This window comes from Cuculus canorus, chromosome 17 (assembly GCF_017976375.1).
Source record: "Cuculus canorus isolate bCucCan1 chromosome 17, bCucCan1.pri, whole genome shotgun sequence".
NCBI lineage: Eukaryota > Metazoa > Chordata > Aves > Cuculiformes > Cuculidae > Cuculus > Cuculus canorus.
In genome coordinates, this window is record NC_071417.1 from 10,477,790 (window position 1) to 10,498,712 (window position 20,923).

Sequence of the window (20,923 nt, forward strand, 5' to 3'; positions counted from 1 at the left end):
CTATCCCTAACAAATACCCAAATTTACAATGTTATTTCCCATGGATTCGTACAGCCACTACTCAGCACTAACACGAAGCAATCTAGACAGTGCCTGCAAGAGGAGGGACGCCCGCGCAGCGCAAGCACACTCCACCATCCATTCCTTCAGACGTCAGAGCCAAAGTTTTATGCAAGGAACCTTTTTTTCTTCCTCTCTAAAGGATTAAAACAACATTTATAATCTCTCTTTAAACTGTAATCAACAGTTCAACCGGTTCATCCACAGGGGAGTCAACATAACAATGCAGAAACAGAATAATGGGTTTATTTTCTTTAAGTACAGATTTACGCAAAATGGGTAACAGCTGAGGAGATCGTGTCACCTCTGTGATCCAGCTGATCCTGGAGCCGTGCAAATTCAGCAAGTTCATTGAGTTCTTGAAATTGCCTGTCTGTTTTATGGCTCACCAGTGACCTGTAGAAGTGGACTGCAAAGACAATGAAAATCAATCCAAAGGGAACCATGATAGATGTTGATGCAATGGCTGCTGCCTGTCCTGATGTGATGGTAGAACTGTTACTCTGGAGTGGGCTGTCAGTTTTCTTCTTTAAAGGAAGAAACTTCACCCAACACAGTAACACCACCTCTGCAAGAAAGAGCAAAGTCCCAATGACAGTAGAAAATGCCCACGCAAGCTCAATGTGCCGGTGCATACGCTCATGAGGAGATTCCTTGACAGAGTTGAGATTATGCACATTGCTAACAGCCTCTATATTCGGAAGAATGCAGGTACTTATCATGAGTGCAAAAAGGTGAACTGCAACAAGAACAGTAGTACAGGCACTGAAGGCTATCAAGAGACCTTGAGGGTAGTCGTGGTCTGTGTCGAGCTGAACTTCTACCATAGCCACCTGAAAATGAAAGGAGAGAGATGTAATTGCCCACCTTACATGTTATTTGACTACAGATTATTTTAAGTTTAAATCATGTTTCCGGAAGATCATCTGATCCAGACGAAATAATAATTTCTCTTCACGTCAATCCGTACCCTTTTCATTAGGTCCGAGTCTGAGCAAAGGCCACCGTTTTCATACTGACTGTTCTGTTGTAGAGCAAACCATCAGTATGCACAAAAGCTCTGAACGGCACAACCCCCTTGCCACCTCCAGCCCATCCACAAAAACCAGCTGAACTTTGTGATCAACATACTTGGACTCCTAAAGCAAAACACTCCTTTTTCCTTGTGTTATTTGCAGAGGTAACTTTTGATCTTTTACTACAGATTATAAGTTTTGCTGGGTACTGGGAAATGTTGTGTGTCCCTTATATATGTAGAATGAAAACCATATGAAGTCTTTTGAAGTAGGTATCCAACATGAAAGCCTGTGAAGGCAGCACATGGCCCGGCACAGTCTGAATGGTCCTTTCTCTTTGCATGTTTAAGTCATGAAGAGTAGGAGCCTTTCATTAGAAAGATCACCTTTCCATGGGGTGCTCAGCTATACTCTCACTCAACCCCACCAACACAGGTTTAGCCCATAACCCCTGGCCATTGCTGGTTCGGATGGCACTCGCCCCGCAGCTAATGCCAAACACCCGAATTCTCATCAAGCTGACATGAAGAAGATTCCATGCAGTGTGGACAGCATAGCTGGAGGGAGACAAAGAACCGAGGACCCAAAGATAGCTGCAAAAACAGCGAGAATATTCAAACCTCATTATTTTCCAAGAGCTGAGCCAAGCTATGCCTATTCCAGGATCTCATCTTCCTGTGCTTCCAGAACCAGCACATTCCAGGACACCAGTACTCCTAGCCACTAACTCACTAAAGACATGAAGCCAGCAGAGGGTTTTGCTCAGACATGTTTCAACAGGCATTCAAGGCCATTTGCCAGTCTTTTAATTCCTTTATTTAAAGCTTTATCCTCATAAGTTTAACCACCCAGCCAACTAGCAAGCAGTTTCCAAGTGTTACAAGAAACACAACAAGAAATTATATTAAGGCATACACAATTCTTGCTCGAAGAGTTAAAAATACCATTCCTCAACCGCGGGAAACATCACAGTTGAGTGGTTGGGGGTCTCTTCTGAAAGACTGCTCATTAAGCCCCAACATACTCATGGGATGTTGGGCTTCCTCTGTTTTTCACAGAACTACTGCAATCCTTCACCACCGTGGAGTCATTTTCATACTTAGCTTAAGTTTTTCTTTGTATTTTTTTCTGATGTGTGTCTAAGATTCAAACACACCCAGCATGTCAAGACATTTTAATCCTTTATCCTATTACTTCTTACGTTAGCATAACCACAATACATTAATCAACGTCTCCATGTCAGAATGGTATCAGGCATCTGATTTTGAACTTCAGTCAGAATCTTCTCATTCCAATGTACCAGCTGTCCTGCAGCTACTGTTGTCTTCCCATTTCAACAGAGCATCAAGAAGAAATCTTTTCTTCCCCTTCTTAGGGGGAGCTAAAAAGAAATGCTAAATAATCACATTTAATCTAAAAGTACCCATTTTGGCTATAATTATATGCACAATCAAAACAACATCTTGCAAGAAACCAGATTAATTCAAGCAGCTTTCAGACTCTCAGATAACTCTGTGCCTAGATAACCACTGCCAGAACCACAGGGACAACTATTAGAAGGAGAGTCCAGACTAGGAATCCAAGTTTTTCTGGGTTAAAAAGACTTCATTTTAACATTGCTGGGTGTCCCCTGAAAGAGTGGCCCCAGCAATACCTACAACCATTATACACAAAGTTATGGAGCTACATATACACAATGTGGAGCTACATAAGCAAGGCTTCAGTTTATACGGCCAAGATATATACTAACACAGACCCGCTTTGCACTGGAAGCTTGTTGGATAGGTAGGCCCCAAATAATCTCTTAGAAGAGCTCTCTGAAATCCAGCAAGGCTGTTAACTGTTACTTCAGACTTGTCACAATTTACCTCACAAGTAGGAAGGGTGTAACTTCCTTCCGTTCAAATCATACCATGCAATTACATACTGTAATTCCAAGTGTACTCTCTCTATAAGAATAATTGTAGGTAGCATTAACATCACTTGAAAGGTAGCCCAAGTACCAGTCTTCTAATGTGCAAAATAAACTGGCAGATAAGTAGCCACATGCACTGCCAATTATTCTCAGTCTGGGATGCTAATAAGCTGCGAATAAGGCAGAAGCAGGGCAGGTGGTCACCTCAGCATTGAAGCTTCACGTACACCTTCACATGGCCAAAAGCAGAGGGAGGGAGGCCATGTACTGCTAAGCACCAAGGGGAAAGCAAGCTCCCAAAGGAGACTCCTGGAAAAGACCAGGGCATCCCACAAGGAGCACATGCCTGGACCCGTTTCAGCATCTTCTCCCAATTCAGTTCCCTTCCACAGTAGTTTTCACGCCAGCACAGTCCTGATGCTGAACACCAAGGATGCCCCGGAGTTAGGACACTTGAAGTTGTTTTAAGTCATTCTTGGTTATCCTGCCAACAAAAAATGCGACCTCCTCTCTGTGGCTGGAACCGAAGGGAAGAGTACCAGCTGCACCAACTGCTGGGCCAGGAAAGAGCCTACACCAAAGCATAGCAATGCTAAAAGGGAGAAAACATCCACCTGCTTTGAGAGACAGCATTGCAAGTTGCCTGCCTAGGAGACTAGAGCAGCTGAAAAAATACTCCTATGGACACTGAAGGGATCGCAGCTTTACAGAATCAGCCCTCCAAAGGATTAGCGTAAAAAGAGCTCCACGCTGAACACTGAGGGTATCCTTACAACGCAGACACGTAAGATGCAGCTTCATAACCACTCACAGTTCTTTGCAGAACACGAGTTCTCTAGCAAGGGAGTTTGGTACTTTTCTTAAACTGACCAGTGAGAAAATGTGGCAGAAGCTAGAGGGGGTGTGCATAAGAAACAAAAGAGTTTCTCATGGGTTCACAGACAGGACAGGAAAAAAATTAGGCTGAAGCTAACCAGCTGGACACAGACACCCATCAAGGAAGGGAAAATGCACAAAGTTGCAGCTGTAGCTGACACCAGTGTTAGAAAAACCCTAAAAGCAGCAGTGGGAAAGCAAGACCTCTCTTTCCCATTCATTCAGGATTAATAGATACTTCAGAATATATTTAAAATGGAGACTTTTGGGAAGGCTGTAGGACACAATGCCTAAAGGATTGCAAGTCTTTAAAGGAGTACAGCAAAGTCTCCTTGTGTTCAAGCCTGGCAGAGTAACTCCAGCTTGACCTATAAGTGAAAAATTAGTTCATGTTTACTGTCTCCACAAACTGTCAAGGAAACTAATTCGCAAACACTTTCACTATAAACCAGCAGAAACAGCTCTTTTCAATTGCAAGTCTCTGCTCTTTACTTCCTGGGCCAAGCTTGAGCCAGGCACCTACAACAAAAAGCTCCATTTTTCATTATGAGGTCCTGTGCCTGTTTTCAAACAGCGAAGCAAAGCAGCAGAAGTTCTCTCCTTTGCTCACACTGCAGTTTCCAAATGCACAGTTCAGAACCGCTCTTGTAAGGTAGCGCTTGCAAAAACAGGGCCCCGGTGAGCTAATGGGGTGTGATCCAAATCCACAGGAAGCCTCATAGGTAGATGCTGTTGTTCTGCACAGGATGGTTCAGAAGCAGGCCCCTCCGGGCAGGATCTGTCATTTATGTCTGCACAGTATCCAACACAACATGTTTCAGCACCTTCTCCTTCACCCCTTTCAGAGCTTCTTTGAACATTTGCTGCGTGATTGCTACCATGCTGCAAGCATCCTGCTTTGCTGCATAATCATAGAGCAACGTAGGTTGGAAGACACCTCAAGAGGCCCTCTGGTCTAATCCCTGGCTCAAGGAAGAGCTAACTTTAACTTAGGATCACTCTTACAGATATGACTGACAGATTTACTTCAGCCCTGGACAAAGCTGCAAAGCTGAACTGCAGCTTCTTAACAAAACTGAAGGACTCCCGTGATGTTAGCACGCAGGGCTTTAGACTTCTCTTAAGTCTAAAGAAGGTGGGCATTCAGATGCTTTCAAAGACAACTTAATTTGAGCACACAATCACATTAAGGCTTCTGATAGCCCTGGATTTCAGAGTCACGGCAATCATGGCAATCTGAATGCTCCCATGCAAGTGAGCTGTGATATACTAATAGAATAATTTTTACTAGCAGTAACAATTACAATAAAGGAACAGTCACATATATATCACAAAACGCAGTTCATAATGCTACTGAAATGCAGGATAAGCAAGTGTCCTGGTCCGTCACTTTTTCATTTTTACCACAGCAGCAAGACACAAATTAATTATTTGCTTCAGATTTTCGCATTATTCCCCAGTTTTATAAGCTAATACACAATATCTTGGCTTTATATTGGTTTGGTTTAAGGCATAAGGCAAGCTTCAAATTCAATTCCTGCTTTAAGACATTCTGAAATAAGAAATGTCCAGGGAAAATAAAACATTACAGACAACAACCAGAAGAAAAATGAAGGAAAACAAAAGGAAGAACCTTTTGGTTCTTTTGATAAGGGCCAGCCAGGTAGGTCATATTGACACTCGAGATTTGTAACACACATAAAAAAGTAACTGCCCCTTGTTATCATGTGTAGTAGCAACAGCAGAGCACAGAGTAGCTGAGAGTTTCCCAACTTGATCACAGGCTCACTTCTTTTTCAGAATCAGTAGCCACTGCTGTAGAGAAAAGGAAATAAAATGCCTTATCTCAAGGTACTTCTGTCTTACCTAAGAGCTATTTATAGATGACTCCCCTCTCCTTCTGTGCAAAGATGACTCCGAGCTCTGGTCAGCAGGAATATAACACGCACCGGGAGTCTGCGCTATAACCATCGTACTTCCTCTCATGGTGTCAAATCCTAGCGTTAACATCCAGCTGAGAGTCATGATTGAGTTCAGCATGTCAGGGACTGACAGCTTCAAACAGAGGCACAGCCAATTCGAACTCCTCAGTGCTGATCACACCTCTGAAGAATACCCATGACCACTTCTCCACGACAGCCAATTTTAGCGAAATGCATTCTGTAACCAGGGAGCTGCAGTCGACACTTGATGGCCCTGCGATGGAACAGCTGTAGATCTGCCTCCTGCCCTCACATGATGCTATCTGACTACCCTAGGGCTCCAGCCACATGTGCTCTCCTGTCCTTTGTATCTCACACATTCAGACAAGAATCACAGAGCAAGCAATCAACCTTATTAAAAGTTGATAGGTTTAAATGTAGACAATCTCACAATGACCCATTTAATGGAATACTTTGAGAAAGACTGGTTCTTGGTATGATCACATTCTTGTTATGTCTACCACTCGTGCAGGTGGCTGCCTCACAGATTGTAACAAGCAAAACCCCTTCAGAAAGGAACACTTCAGCTTCAAACACCCGTCTTACTAAAGACATCAACCACCTGTTAATGAACACTAGCCTAGAACTATCTGTACACCCGCGCAAGACTGTTCTCATCTCCTCTTCTCTGGCCACAGCTGACATTCCTAAATAGGAAATTGATTATGAGAACAAGACATTTTTTTATACCATCTAGCATGTCAGGAATGGCTTAAAAGAAAGCTGCGTCGATCAAACATCATAGCTGCATTTTTAAGGATCTATCGACACAGTGAGAGGAGGATCCAAATCTTACCTGGAGAAACGCATCATTGCTACACCACCTTCACCGCACTGCACCAACACAGACCAAGGTACAGTTGTGCATGGTGATCACTGGAATATTTCATTCAACACCGATCTGCAGAAGTATTTACTTACCTTCACTTGTTGGAAGGACGTGACTACACCTAGTTATCCATACAGTTACCAGTGCAAGTGACTCTTCGCAGCACACACTACTCTTAGCAGGAAAAAGAAGCCCCACACAGAGAAACAGTTTCTTTAAGCCCTCAGGTTCACATCACAGTTATTTCAATAACAAATTTCATTTTCTACCCCACTGTTTGTCTATGTGTGAGACCACAGGGGAAAATGGGGAATGAGACAGGTGTCATGGCATCGCTGGAAACCAGCACTCCCTCGGCTGTCCCCTCAGCTCCCGAGTCAGTCAGTCTGTTTTCCTGACAGTACTATTCATTCTAAAGAGACGGAGGCGCAGAGCCAGCTCTCACAGACTGTCTGCACCATTCATTAAGTTATAAACAGCTCATCGAAAGAATCTGCGTGAGCCAGAATCAGTCACCAGAAATTAAAAAAGATAAGTCAAAATAACGATCTTATGACTGGTTTTATATAGAAAAGAATATGAACACCATTGATCCATTAGTCTAAAATCTTGACTCTCTGGGTTATTACATGCTGCCGAATGGCAAAACACATTAGTATCTGCTAACATGGGAATACAAATCCAGGATTTAACTTTAGTTAAACCTGAAAAGGTGATGCCCTGTGTCGCTGGAATTCTTGCATCTTGAGAAAGCAGTATCTCTACACAGTGTTATTTACAGTAAATGTGTTTGATAACACAATGTCAGACTAGTCACTACAGTAGGTAGAAGAAAGAGTGACTCAGTATCACCTTTACATCCTCTAAATTACAGCAGCCACTCACACTGTGACGCAGAGAACCGAAAAGTCCCAAGTACTCCCCACTGCCTGTCTTGCTCATCTGCAACCTTGAGATGGGGATGCTCAAAGGAGCAACAAAGTGTTGCTTTCATGACTGGAAATGAAAAGGCCTTTTATATGTGGGAAGATAACCCACATATAACCTTTTATATCGCTATTGCTCTTACAGGCAAGTGGTGGCAGAAGCGCCTGTAAGACTTTCCTGCAGGTTACCAAATGCCGCTGTTTCACGTTATTCTACCAGGAAGCCAGTTAAATACAGCTAAAACAACTTCTACAGAGACCATTTTAGTATTTGGAACTGCGGATAACCTTTGCTAGGACAAGGACCGTGCTGCATCCAGCACCTGCGCAGCAGGATCTGGGTCCTACCTAGTAGCACTCCAACATCCAGGATTATTATGGAAATTCGTTTCATAAATATTTATCAGTGCAGTCATTCACAAAACATGACTGAAGCTGTCTTCAGAAGATGGTGTTGGCTCTGTTTCAACAGCAAGAGCTGACAGTTCTTTGATGATATTCAATATTTGAGGCATATCTATTACTAACGAGGCAACAGTCTAGCCAGCTTGAGACATTAGAGGCATTTACAGGAAAAGTGTGCTTGCTGGTAACGAATGTCCGCCAAATCCTAAATGTAACGAAGGCAGCCACAGGGGTTGGATAATTTAGACCCTAATTTGGGCTCAGGTATCTTCACTGAGCTGTTAACTGGAGGGGCGATCTTTTGTTCTCCAGTTTGATGACTGTTGAGATCTAACAACCTCCCTCCGATATTTGTGACTCTGGTATCATGACATTGCCACACTACTGTGTGATACATCCCTGGAGACAAAATGATGCCAACAAATCAGTTTAATTGTTCAAACAACAATAGCCTCCTGGCAGCCTGCCTGCACTGGAGGTCTCTGTACCGCTACAGGTGTGGCTGAGCAAGCGCTTGCAACGCAGGATACAATCTACATGGTATTTACAGCACTCACATAGCCTGGATTAAGAAATAAAGCAGGCATGGAGGGGGAAAAAAAAAATCATACATCACTATCTGGGATATAACATTGAAGTGAGAAATGCTCAACACTTCCACTGATGCATGGAAGGAACCCTCTATTTCTTCATGGACTACATTCACCCTTCAATCTACAATTTCTCTCTTTACCTCTAGCAGTTTGGGGCACTGATATTACTTGCCAGACCCATAAACTTGAAAAGCATACTAGATGTAAGAGTATAAGCTTCCTAGATTTCCTCTTAGGTGCATGGCACTGGGTGATAGCATCCATGGAAACCCGCACAAAGTACAAGCTCAGGTTTCCTGGTGGGCACTTAGCTCTAGCATCAGCTGGCAATCGCCAGACCCTGCTAACAGCCAGCAGCTCTGAAATGAAACTGTAAAACAGGTTTTTCATCAATCTTCGTGGAAGCGTAACACTTGAGCTTGCAACCTGGCCGAGCATTTCATGCTCTACACTTCACTGACTCATGCAATCTCCTTGGCACAGATCACTGAACTGGGGTCTCGAGGGAACCAACTTCACAAAATGCCTGTGGTTATACACAAAATTAGTCCAAAATAAAGGAACAGTTTAACTACAGAGACACTTGGCTCATACTAGAGAACAGATGTACTTTATCTAATTAAAGGTCAAGGATCAGTGTGGCTATCATGGAAATGAGCACATTCCACTCCTGACAATTTCCATCAATTAACTGAGTGTCCTTGGATGTGTCATCTGGGCATTTTCTTCCTAGTGTTGATAAGGAAAACAGAGGAAGAATGATGCTAAATGGCTGTTGTAAGCTACAGATCTAGAGATCTAGATTGTACTTTAGCAGCGTTTTGTTCAAATACCAGGTGCCAAAGAATCTGCTGAATTCAATGAACAATGCATAGGCGTGACAGCAGAAAAAAGGCTTCAAGGCAGAAATTGGGAAGGACAACTTTAAAAGATAAGCAGCTTTTCAACAGAAATCTAAAAATACTTTAAAGTTAAGTCAGCTCTTCTGAAAACAGATGAGGAAGTCCCAGCTAAGGACTCTGTCATACCAAAACCACAGAAGCTACAAGCTGATTTCCACCGCGATCTTGTGTTAAAGGAAGAAAAAAAGTGGAATTTTTTGAGAGGAAAATTAAAATAAGACAAATGTTCGCGTGTAACATTTCTGGCTACAGATTTTGTTAATCAGAACAAAGTGACTTTTTCCTTAAATACGGTAAACAACATAAATTCAAATGCAGGACATAAGTTCAACATAACTTCAAAACATAAACAATATAAATCCAAAAGCTGCAGGACACTGAATTCCTAAAATCCTTCTAGAGAATCAAGAAAGAAGTAGAAGCCTCACACCTCATGCATCCACGGGCATCTACGAGTCACATAGCATACAGTTAGAAAACAGCCGAAGGGATGCAAGAGATTGAATATGATTTTTAAGTACTATTTTTAATAACGTAGATGTAACCTGCCTTAGATGAAAACTTGTAAAAACCAACAAACTAGAGAGGTTTTCCCATCTTCTCACTCTCCCTGTAAAAGCCTGACTCAAGAAACCACCCTGATAAACCGCACTGACACACGAGAACAGGCGGACAATAAGGAAAACTCATTAGCAGCAGCAGGGGATGAGCTACCAGCCGGATGTTACCCAAGGAGAACCAACTCCAATCTGCTACTGCACAAACACAGCGGCCCCGTCAGTCAAAGGAACAGCAATCCCCCATCACCCCTGAGGAGCTGCAGGCTGTTTTTAGCCATTGAAGGAGGACAGTGACATTTATCTGACCGTCAGAAAGCTGCTGTGCCTCCAAACAGCATCCTCCAACTGGAACAATGGCTCTTAGGGAGAACAGATCTTGGAGCTGAACACGCTTGATACGATACGTGGAATATTTCAAAGCGGAATATTTAGATTTAAGCTAAAGTACAGTTATGTTTCGTCTGCGCAGCTATGGCTTTTGAAAGCTAGAGAGAATGTCCCTCTTATAGCACGTTTTCCTTAAAAGAATGTTTTTCAGACACTGTCCGTTCTTTGAAAACGATAACGTATTGCCTGAGGAACGATTTGTGCTAAACAGATGTCTCTTCTGTAATCACTTCTGGAATTCTTACTAATCTGAAAAGCAAGGTAAAGCAGAGAGATGGAGCCAGCTCTAAATTAGCAAGAGTTTTGACTATTGCAAAGTTTTGTAACATTAGAATTAGACATTGGAAAGTAACAGAATGTGTATAAGGTTTCCAGGAGAATCTATACACATGCATGTAAGTGGCAGATACATTCTGTAACTAGCCTTTGTCTCCTTGCACAGGATTGATGGAGATCATCCCCCCACGATCATGCCCAGCCTCGATAAAGGATGCTCGCTTTCTGAAACTCCAAAACAAATCTTTGAGTTTGATTTGCTGACATTTTCAGTGTCATGCTCACCTAGCTAAAAAGTGGCGCAAAAATCAAAACAGAGCAAATCAGAGCTGTGCAATTCAATATTCACAACTATGAAGCCTTTCTAACACAGATGGATCGAGGGGCTGACTGCAGAGTTAGCAGCTCAGGACGTGAGAGGGCTGGACATAAACCTGTAAATTACCATATTTCAATCTATATGAAGCTGTCATTGGAGGCAATTATGGTCACTGGACTACGTTTCTGTATCGAACCCTAAAGCAAAGACCAAACACGTTCCTACTAAGAAAAAGAAAGTTTCTAAAACATACACAAACCTTCAAACAACATCCAGGATTTCCCTGAACAAAATCAGAAACATCACGAATTCAGATGACCAAAGATGCGGTGTCATGAGTTGAAGGGATACGGTCAACTTTTATCAGTTTTAGATAAATGAGGCATAATAGCAGCTTCCAAGCATGCCCAAGCCTCGGGAAGAGCCCTGGGACCGCTCCTGGCACCGGGGAGCGAAGCCAAACACCGAACACAACCCGCAGAGCTCCGCATTTCCACCTCCGCACGGAGTCTCCTGCGGGAGGGTTGGCGGGGCGAGCATCCTCTGCAGGAGAAACGAGCCAGGAGGGAAAGAAATCCCCTCGAGGAGGTGCCTGGCGGGGTGCAAGTCGAGAAGCCGACGGAAACTTGCAGCATGGGGCTGTTTGGGGGGGTAAAAGCCAAGAAAGAGCTGTAAGCTTGCAGCATGCAGCCGTTTGGAGGAGGTAAAAGCCGAGAAGCAGCTGTGAACCTACTGCATGGAGCTGTTTGGAGGGGGTAAAAGCCGAGAAGCAGCTGTGAACTTACCGCATGGAGCTGTTTGGAGGGGTTAAAAACCAAGGGGCAAGTGTAAACTCGTAGCATGGAGCTGTCTGGTGGGGTAAGCTCGCAGCATAAAGCTGTTTGGAAGGGGTTAAAAGCAGAGAGGCAGCTCTAAGCTTGTAGCATGGAGCTGTTTGGTGGGGTAAACTTCCAGCACGGAGCTGTTTAGAGGGGGTAAAAGCTGAGAGGCAGCTGTAGACTTCCAGCATTGAGCTGTTTGGTGGGGTAAAAGCCAAAAAGCAGCTGTAACCTTGCTCTATGGAGCCGTTTGGCAGGGTTAAAAGCCGAGAGGCAGCTATAAACTTGCAGCATGGAGCTGTTTGGGGGTAAAAGCCGAGCAGCAACTGTAACCTTGCAGCATAGAGCCGCTCAGTACGGTAAACTCGGAGCACGGAGCTGTTTGGCGGGGGGTAAGAGCCGAAAATCAGCTGTAAGCTTGCTCTATGGAGCTGTTTGGCAGGGTTAAAAACCGAGAGGCAGCTGTAAACTTGTAGCATGGAGCTGTCTAGAGGGGTAAGCTCGCAGCATAGAGCTGTTCGGCGGGGGTAAAAGCCGAGATGCAGCTGCTACCCCGCAGCATTACAGCTCCCTGCAACCCCCGAGCCCTCCCCCGGCCCCGGTAAGGGTCCCGCGGTGCCGCCCCCGCTCACCATGGCGAAGCCGGAGAGCAGCGCAGAGGTGCGGCTGGACGCTTTCAGCTTAGCGCGGCTCAGGTAGAGCTTCCGCCAGGACAGCGCCTGCATCGAGTGCTCGTTGAGGCTCATGGGGCTGCGGGGCGGCGGCGGCGGCGGCTCCTTCCGGCGGCAGAGCGAGGGCACCGGCTGCGCTACCGCCCCATGGCGCCGCCGCCCCGAGCCTGCGCGAGCCCGGCACCGCCTCGCCGACCGGCCCCGGCCCCGGGGGCCCGCCCCGCCGCGGGGGGAGGAGACTGCGCTCGGGGGGGTGCGCACTGAGGGGGGCTGCGCAGGCTGAGGGGGTTGCGCAGGCTGAGGGGGGGGCTGCGCGCTGAGGGGGGCTGCGCAGGCTGAGGGGGGGGGCTGCGTGCTGAGAGGCGGATGCGCGTAGGGGGAGATGCGCGGGTTGGGGGGGGGGGGGATGCGCGCTTTGGGGCTGCCCAGGCTGAGGGGGTGCTGCGCGGGTTGGGGTGCTACGCGAGTGGGGGCTGCGCAGGCTGAGGGGATGCTACGCGGTTTGGAGTTTCCCAGGCTGAGGGGGTGCTACGCGATTTGGGGCTGCGCAGGCTGAGGGGGTGCTGCGCGGGTTGGGGTGCTACGCGAGTGGGGGCTGCGTGGGTTGGGGTTGCCCAGGCTGAGGGGGTGCTGCGCGGGTTGGGGTTGCGCAGGCTGAGGGGGTGCTGCGCGCAGAGAGGGGCTGTCCGCGGTGAGGGCGCTGCGCGGGATAGGGGTGCGCAGGTTGAGTGGGGACTGCGCGCTTTGCGGGGAGATGCGCGCTGAAGGAGCGCGGGCAGGGGGAGACGGGCTGGGGGGCTGCGCCCGGGGGGGGGCACGGACAGAGGGGGCTGCGCGGCTTGATGGCGGGGACGAGGGGGCTACGCGGGGGGGGGCGGGGCCTGAGGGGGGCTCTGAGGGGGCTACGCGGAGGGGGGCGGGGGCTGAGGGGGGCTCTGAAGGGGCTGCGCGGGGGAGGAGGGGGGGGCGCGGACTAAAGGAGGGGCTGCGCTGAGGGAACTTCCCGCGCTGCTGAGGGTGAACTCGCTTCTATCCGTTCCCGCAGTGGCGGCCCCTGTGCTCAGGGCATGGAGTGGGGGCGGGAAAGTGTCCCCTGCTCCAACCCCTCTCCAAACACAACCCCCAAAGTCATTCTTCAGCGGTTTCCTCCCTCCTGAAAAAGCCAAACGTTTCATCATAGAAGGGTTCACCAATAGTTTGGGTTGGAAGGGACCATGAAGGTCATCTAGTTCCACCCCACCCCACCCCTTGCAGGAAGGAGGGACACCTTCAACCAGATCAGGTTGCTCAGAGCCCCATCCAACCTGGCCTTGAGCTTCCAGGGATGGGGCATCACCTCTTGAGCAACACAGCCCAGTGCTCTCCTCCCCACCCCGAGTAAAAATCTTCTTCTAATATTTTTTATGGGCAGCCTGATCCAGTGGGAGGGGTCCCTGCCCATCGCGGAATAGGGGGGGAGGTTGGAACTGGATCATTTTTAAGGTCTCTTCCAACCTGAACTATTCTATAATTCTATCTAAACTCTTTTAGTTCAAACCATCACCCCTCATCCTATTGCTACAGGCCCTGCTATAAAGTTTGCCCCCATCTTTCAGTACTGAAAGGCCACAATAAGGTCTCAGAGTCTTCTCCAAACTGAACAATTCCAGCTCCCTCAGCCTCTCTTCACGGGAGGCGTTCCAGGCCTTTGATCATTTTTGTGTTATGTATATAATCTGTATTTGTCCTGTGGATCTAAACCAGTCTGAGCCTTCCAATTAAAACCAATCCACTGAAACGCTCATCACGTAGTTAAGGTTTCACAACCAGAGCTCTTGATAAACTCATTTTTTTAATAAGCAAGCAGTTGATAGAATATTTAAACAGATACGTATGCCGGTACTGAAAGACTTTACTACCACGTTCCCGCAAACTCTTTAAACAATAATTTATTTTTTCTGTGTTTACAGAGGGAAAGGCGACGCACGCAGAACTCCACAGCAAATCCATGGCACAGCTATGAAGGTAAGTTCTGAAAAGGTGAGAGTTGAGCAACGTCAGACTTGTGGGTCTGGAGAACCAAGGGGCATATGCAAAACAAATCTGTTGGTATCAATTTCTAGTAAGAAAAAACCGATTTTAACAATAGCAATAATAGTGGATAGGGATACTTTTAATATTTACAGGCATGTGGATGGTCGCACAGGAGCTGAATCACTGCAATGCTACTTTCATTAGAAATGAAGAGCATTGGTCATTTTTGACCATATTTAGAAGCAGGAAAAACCTAGCACATGTTCTTCAACATTTTTGCTTTGTTCCTCTCTTCCCTTCTTAGATTTGCAAGGTTGTTCATTTACTTATGTGCAGTAAAGGTGACAACAGTCTATACCAACCTAGGTCACTTAATACTCTCCATTTACATGGCATTCTTTTCTAAGAGATATAGTTGAAGCATCCAAGAAAAAAGATCTTAACGACTTAAAGTCTTCAGAGGCGTTCACTGAAACCACCTTCTTACCCAGTAGATTCGATCTCATTCCCTTCTCAGGAAATAAATGGAGTTGTCTTCTTGTTATAAACAACTTTTGGTTGGATTTTTATCTACAGGGGCATCAAACCACCTCTGTGTGAGAATGAGTTTGACATACAGTCTTTCCATAAAAGCCTTCGCTGCTCTGTCAATGACTGCATGGAGTGTTTGTCTCCTCCTTTCTCTTTTATGGGTGACAGCACTACTGTACAGGAGCCATCTGAGTGGAAGTTCAGCCTAAGTCAGCATTATAACCCACTGCTTTTTATTCAGTGTGCTTTAATTCTTAAAACCCCAGAAGACCTCATCACCAGAATCATCATTTTCTGTGTCTCCCACCGATGCCTTAGGCTGTCTGACCACCACATTGCAAAGCAATGAGTAACAACCATATTGTGATTTCATTACCACATTTTACTTGGGAGAAACAGCAACTATCACAAAGCAGTAATGTAACATTTCCTCCTCATCTCAAGCAAACATTTAAGTCTCTGTCATTTTGTTTCTATGGAATCATAAACTTAAAAATATTTTGCATTGCTGCTCGTAAGCTATGAAAAACGTTTATGTACAAAAACAAGACTGATTGTTCGCTATTTCTTCTTGTTTCTGCAAAAATGGTTGAACCATAGCATCATGGGTGAGTACTACTGCACAAATAATACCTAGGTCTTAACTGTTGCCCAAAATCAGATGTCTCTTGTAGATTTTTTTTTTTAGAGAAGTACAGCTGAGAGGGACTTCAAGTGCATTTCTAAATAATTATATTAAAATAGACTCTTTGAACTTGCTGTTCCTCTGTTCTTCTGCCCATCAGTCCTATTCCTGTTTGTTGGGAGGGGCTTTGAAAGATACAACAATACTGGACTGTTGAGTTCATATTTCATCCAAGGAAACTGTATGGAAAAGGACCTAGCAAATCAGTAAAGAAATCTCATCCCATCCACTTTTCCAAGCCACGCTCGTGTAATTTTAAGCTTTGTAACTTTAAAATCAGCTTTTTTCCCCTCTTTCCTATCAGAAATAAAAAATCGGTTTGTTAAATAGGAAAACATAAATTAAAGAAGTCTCCTTCTGGAACTAAAACATTAGGATTGTAGCAGTCAGTGTACCCTCTTCCCCCTTTATGTTCCATTTCACAGCTCCATTCTGAGGTACAAACTAACCAGGATAAATTCTTTTATGTCCAACTCTAATTACTCATTATTACACACCTCTATACCGCCACTCTAGAGTTAGCTGAAACAAAAAGAGTCAGTCATGCTTAATTAACTCTTCGAAATGCTCCAGGGAGTTCTTCTGAAATCCTGCTGGAGTTCAAAGCTGCGGTTGGATCTTAACCTCTGCTCCATGCAGTTGCGGAAGGCTGCCAAAAGGGTGTAGTCCTGCACTCCTCCTTCACCTCACCCCCATCCTGTCCCTTACACCGATTAAATGGCCACAGAGCTTCAGTGAACTGACCTAGTGAAAAAAATACAGCTTTTTTTTTTCTTCTCAATGGGTGAGTTTTCTGCTGGATGAAATCACTGAACTGACTGACCCTGCACCTAACAGGGGACACATATGATGCAAGAGAAAGGGAAACCTCTCTTTCAGCAGCAGGCTGTTATTACTCCTAATTAGAAGTAACATCAACCCATTCTCTGAATCATTTATGCATGAACACAATCGGAGCAGGTAGCAGAAGTCCAAGTCCCTTTCCAGAAAGCCCTGAGAAATCTGTACACTGTCACAAGGATACTCATAATATCTTTTTTTTTTCCCCCCCCGCTAAGAATGTATTTCTGTATTTTCTGTAGGAGGACTGAATAAGAACAGGTTCACTGAGTACCATATGATTCATGTGATACGGTACGGACCATGCAAAGGTGCTACCCTCTGCATAGCAGCTTTTCTTAAAGATGCTTCCAGCTTCACATGCAAATCATCACTAGCATTTGTTCCTGTTATTGTACCCAAACCAAATCAAGTTACCGCAAAATGGAAATTCTATTAGATCAGCAATAAAAAAACCCCAACACAGTAGAAGTAGCAGTTGCCAAAGGCAAATAAAGGTTTGTCCGCAGGCCAAAGCGGCAAGGAGGTTAAGGCAAGCATCTCTGCAAATCTCATCTGAAGTAGAGCTTAAAGTTTTGTTAGTGGAATTTCTGCAAAGGAAAGATTTTGATCTCTCAAACTATAATTTTGAACTTCCTTCATAAAACAATGAAATGGTTAAATATCTACCCTTCCATCTTAACCCAAGGTGACATACAGACTAGTAGGTGTTACAACATAAAATACACTTCACAAAGTCTTTTAAGATTATTTCAGTCTATTCTATACATCGGGAAATAACTATATATGAAAGTTCAGTAGGGGTGAAACAAACCCATTTCTTCCTAAAGCCTTCCCAAGCACAGCACTCTAGTTCTTACTTAGCAAGAGCTCTGCACTACAAATTTAATTAAATGACAGCTCCTGGTTACAAGCTAACGAGGTCAGGATCCAGCACATGGTCATGATTAGATCTTAAATAATTTAAGTTACATTAACATCCAGCAAAAGTTTTAGTGGTTTGGTATTTTTTTTTTCTGTTAATTCAGTTCAGACCAGCCCCTTTCTTGACAATCGCCACTCTCTTTTCGCAGCATTTAGACATAAAGCACTTTCCCCCCTGTTTTTGACTGAAGAAAGCCAGCCTTGCAGCAGCCTTGGGCTGTCTGGTGCCAAGCACTGCCTGACAGGGCCCAGCTCCAGGCACTGCTGGAAACCTAAGGCATGACCTGCTCAGAGGGGAAACTAGCCCTAACACTCATCTGCCAGCACTTAACCTGTGTCCTCAAGCACACAGGTTTAATATTGCTTCTCAGTGTCTTCATCCTATATAATGCAGCTGTGGATATTGTCATCTTCCACATCCCCTCCTCTTTTTTTCCTCCAGTTCTTTTAAGTTTGAGGCAGTTTTTTGTTATTAATACACAGATTACACTATTATTTCAATGGTAAAATGAATTACAGTTCACTAAGCATCATTTTTGTCTTAAGGTTAAAAATGTGTTTTATATTATTTGGAGATCTGCAGATTAAAATCGTGATATATCCGAAACATTTACTTTCAGACTTCAATAATGTGCCCTGGTGTTTGTACGTGTATGTGATTAATACAGTCGTCAGTGGGTTTGTTTGATAACCCAGAGTCTCAGACTGTTCATGTCCAAAGGAAAAAAGGATTTAGAAAAAAATGAGTTGATTTTCTTTTATGTCTCTGTTCTGTCCTCTTTGGTGGACTTGGATGGATTACGTGTTTTTTGTCTGATGATTCTCTAGTAACATTCATTTATCTTGTACAAGTATGCTGGCCTCAATCCTACAGATGTACGCATGCATTTAATTTTAAGATTGAGTAATCTTGGCTGAAAGGTCAACGTACATGCACAGCTCAGGATTATGGATTAATAATGCACTTGCTATAATAGACATCTGGAATCCACACTTCAGTAGACAGCCTCTACAATACCCCTATATGATAATCAAGTTCAATCACCTGCAAAAAGGGAGACGTTAAAGAAAAATTACTTGATTTTTCAAGATTCTGCACACAGTTACTGGCAGATGCAGGAGGAACTGCTCACTGCCTTAAATCGCAAGTCAGAACTCTGTCCTCTCCTGCCTTTATCCACACGTCATGGCTCATTAAAACATCAATGTTTCCAAAGAGGTGACTGGTGAGGCCCACAAAGTTGAATTTTGTGTTTTATCTTTTGCATTATATCTAATACATTTCATGTAGCACCTAAGAAGTAATCGGTTAGGTATGCAACAGGGAAACTGGATGCTATATGAATGTGTTCCTATTGGTTGAAGCAGACAGGAAGAGTAAAATTGCTCTATTTTAATAAAAAAGTTTCAGTCTCCATTTAACTAATCTGGAAATTAAAGCCACAGAAAGACAGTTTGACATTTGCTTCTCAGATTTGTACTGTCTGGATCAGAGCACTCCCAGTTTTTGCTGGCCTGGGAGACAACAGTGAACAAGTACTGTACAAAAGGTAGAAACGCATTTATTTTCCACGCCGATCTCAAAAGCTGCAAAAAGCAAACCTGAGGAGCACTGTCAAAGCCATCAGCCCCCATCCTGGGACCGGGTGCGCTGTGCAGTGGGGAGGCAAAGGATGTCGCTTCCAAGAGGAGCCACTCTTCGGAACCTGGAAGGGGCTCAAAGCCACGCTCCCACCCTACTATTGCAGCCAGATGTTTGCTCAGCATCAATTCAGAGTAGATGTGGATCGGTGCCATAGAGCCGAGACCCTCCTCTAGCCTTAGAGCTCCTGCCGTACTTTGGGTTTTTGCATCAGTAGCTACTTTATATGATTTTCACCGATTTTTTTCCATGCGATTTCCAGCTACCTGTTGCATCACAAAGGCAATTTTGCTTTATTTCATACAGAATAACAGAGCGTCGCTGTTAGAACCTGCTCCCAGCGGACACACACCGGTGCGGACCTCGGGGCTCACCACGTGCGCCCCACGGACGCTCCGGTGTTCGCCGCACGTAGAGCGGCCAAACCACCAAACCTGGGGGGCACCTAAACCACAGCTCTCATCTCAACTCCCCTAATTAACCCCGAAGCCCCCCCCCGTGCTGGAAGATGATTTTCAAGCATTTGCTACATTAACTCGCTCAAATTAACCCTCCAACACTGCGTGATTCAAACGGCAAGCTGGGATTCGTTGAGCAGCTACCTCCAAATCCAACTCTTCCCCCCTCGTTTCTTCACAATTCTTAACTTTTAAGGTGCATTACCCCCCAAGGCAGAGACACCCCCCCCCCCCAGCCGTGGGCTGGGCGCCTGCGTGCTGTGAGCCAACCCCCGGGCAGCCCAGCGCCGCTTTTCACCGCCGCCGCCCCCGGACAACCCCCCCAAACCCCCCCGAACACTGTTTACGTTCCGGGCACTGCGACGCCTGCGCCCCGCTCCGCACGCAGTGCCTGAACATGGTTCCTTAGGACTTTGCAAACGGCAGCGCCGCCGTCCCCCTCCTCCTCCTCCTCCTCCTCTTCCCTCCCCCTTCATCTCCCCCCCTCCAAAAAAAAAAAAAAAAGAAAAAAAGAAAAAAAAAAGTACTGGTGCAAAATTGCAAAACTTTAGAGAGATCTGGATGGCTTTTGTTTTTTTTTTCCTCCTCCCCCATTTGGGCCAAAAATGCAGGACAGGAACTGTTGACAATTAAGTGATGAAACTCTCCAAAAAAATGGAGGCAGAGAAAGACTCTGGAAGAAGATTGGTGTGTAGCTGGCTTCTGTCTATTTCCTATTTGTGCATTTTAATTGATTTTGCTTAATTGTTTGCCAAGGGAGAAATGCATGTAAAACGGAGGCAGCGGAGCGACTTAGTTCGCAAGAGAGCAGAGAAGCAGCGGGAAGGGGGTGGAATTGAACCGAGGGGAAAGGGGAGGGTGGAACGATAATCTAATATTTTTTCCTCCTGGGGAAAAGGGTTGGGGTGTGCGGGGCCGGGAGCGGGGTCCCTCCTTCCCAAACCACCCCCCCCCCCCGGGATCCTACCTTTGTCCTCGTCCGGCCGCGGGGGACCCTAAGGGAGCATCCCCAGGTCTCGGCTTGAAACCCCCCCCCCCATCCCTTTTTTTCTCCCCGCGGTGGGGGCTGCGCATCCCTCGCGGCGTTACATAAAACGAGCTGTTTTTTAAACCGCGGCTTCCGGTGTGACTATGGAAACACGGATTATGTAAATACCCAAACCTGGATGCTCTGCATCAGAGTAAATCATTCTCCTCCCAAGCCCCGGGGAATTGTATTCACGTGCAAACAGGAAAAAAAAAAAAAAAAAAAAGAAATACCAACAATGATGCGGTGGCTCCTGAGCCGCCGTTCA

At 45.4% G+C, this 20,923-nt stretch overlaps 2 protein-coding genes across 11 annotated transcripts in view; one reads left to right on the plus strand and one right to left on the minus strand.

Annotated features, from left to right (window-relative positions):
- Positions 1-290: 290 nt before the first annotated feature.
- On the minus strand, positions 291-20,721 carry ORAI1 (ORAI calcium release-activated calcium modulator 1). 2 transcript variants are annotated; one of them, XM_054082074.1, is made up of 2 exons: positions 20,596-20,721; positions 291-893 (listed from the first exon to the last, which is right to left on the minus strand). In XM_054082074.1, the coding sequence occupies exon 2, from the start codon at positions 885-887 to the stop codon at positions 327-329; it is 561 nt and encodes a 186-aa protein (XP_053938049.1). In that variant the 5' UTR covers positions 888-893; positions 20,596-20,721; the 3' UTR covers positions 291-326. The 2 variants fall into 2 exon arrangements, with proteins under 2 accessions (XP_053938049.1, XP_053938048.1); XM_054082073.1 differs by lacking the exon at positions 20,596-20,721 and adding an exon at positions 12,497-12,741.
- Positions 13,591-20,923, plus strand: part of KDM2B (lysine demethylase 2B) — a 122,481-nt gene continuing 115,148 nt past the window's right edge. For 2 of the 9 annotated variants that reach the window (XM_054082062.1, XM_054082063.1), the window contains exons 1-2: positions 13,591-13,912; positions 14,485-14,554. In XM_054082062.1, coding sequence (XP_053938037.1) covers positions 13,860-13,912; positions 14,485-14,554 — 123 coding nt within the window. In that variant the 5' untranslated portion in view covers positions 13,591-13,859. Of the gene's footprint in view, positions 13,913-14,484; positions 14,555-20,155; positions 20,316-20,923 lie in introns of those variants that run through there. The other 7 variants (XM_054082066.1, XM_054082067.1, XM_054082072.1 and 4 more) reach the window with 5 other exon arrangements.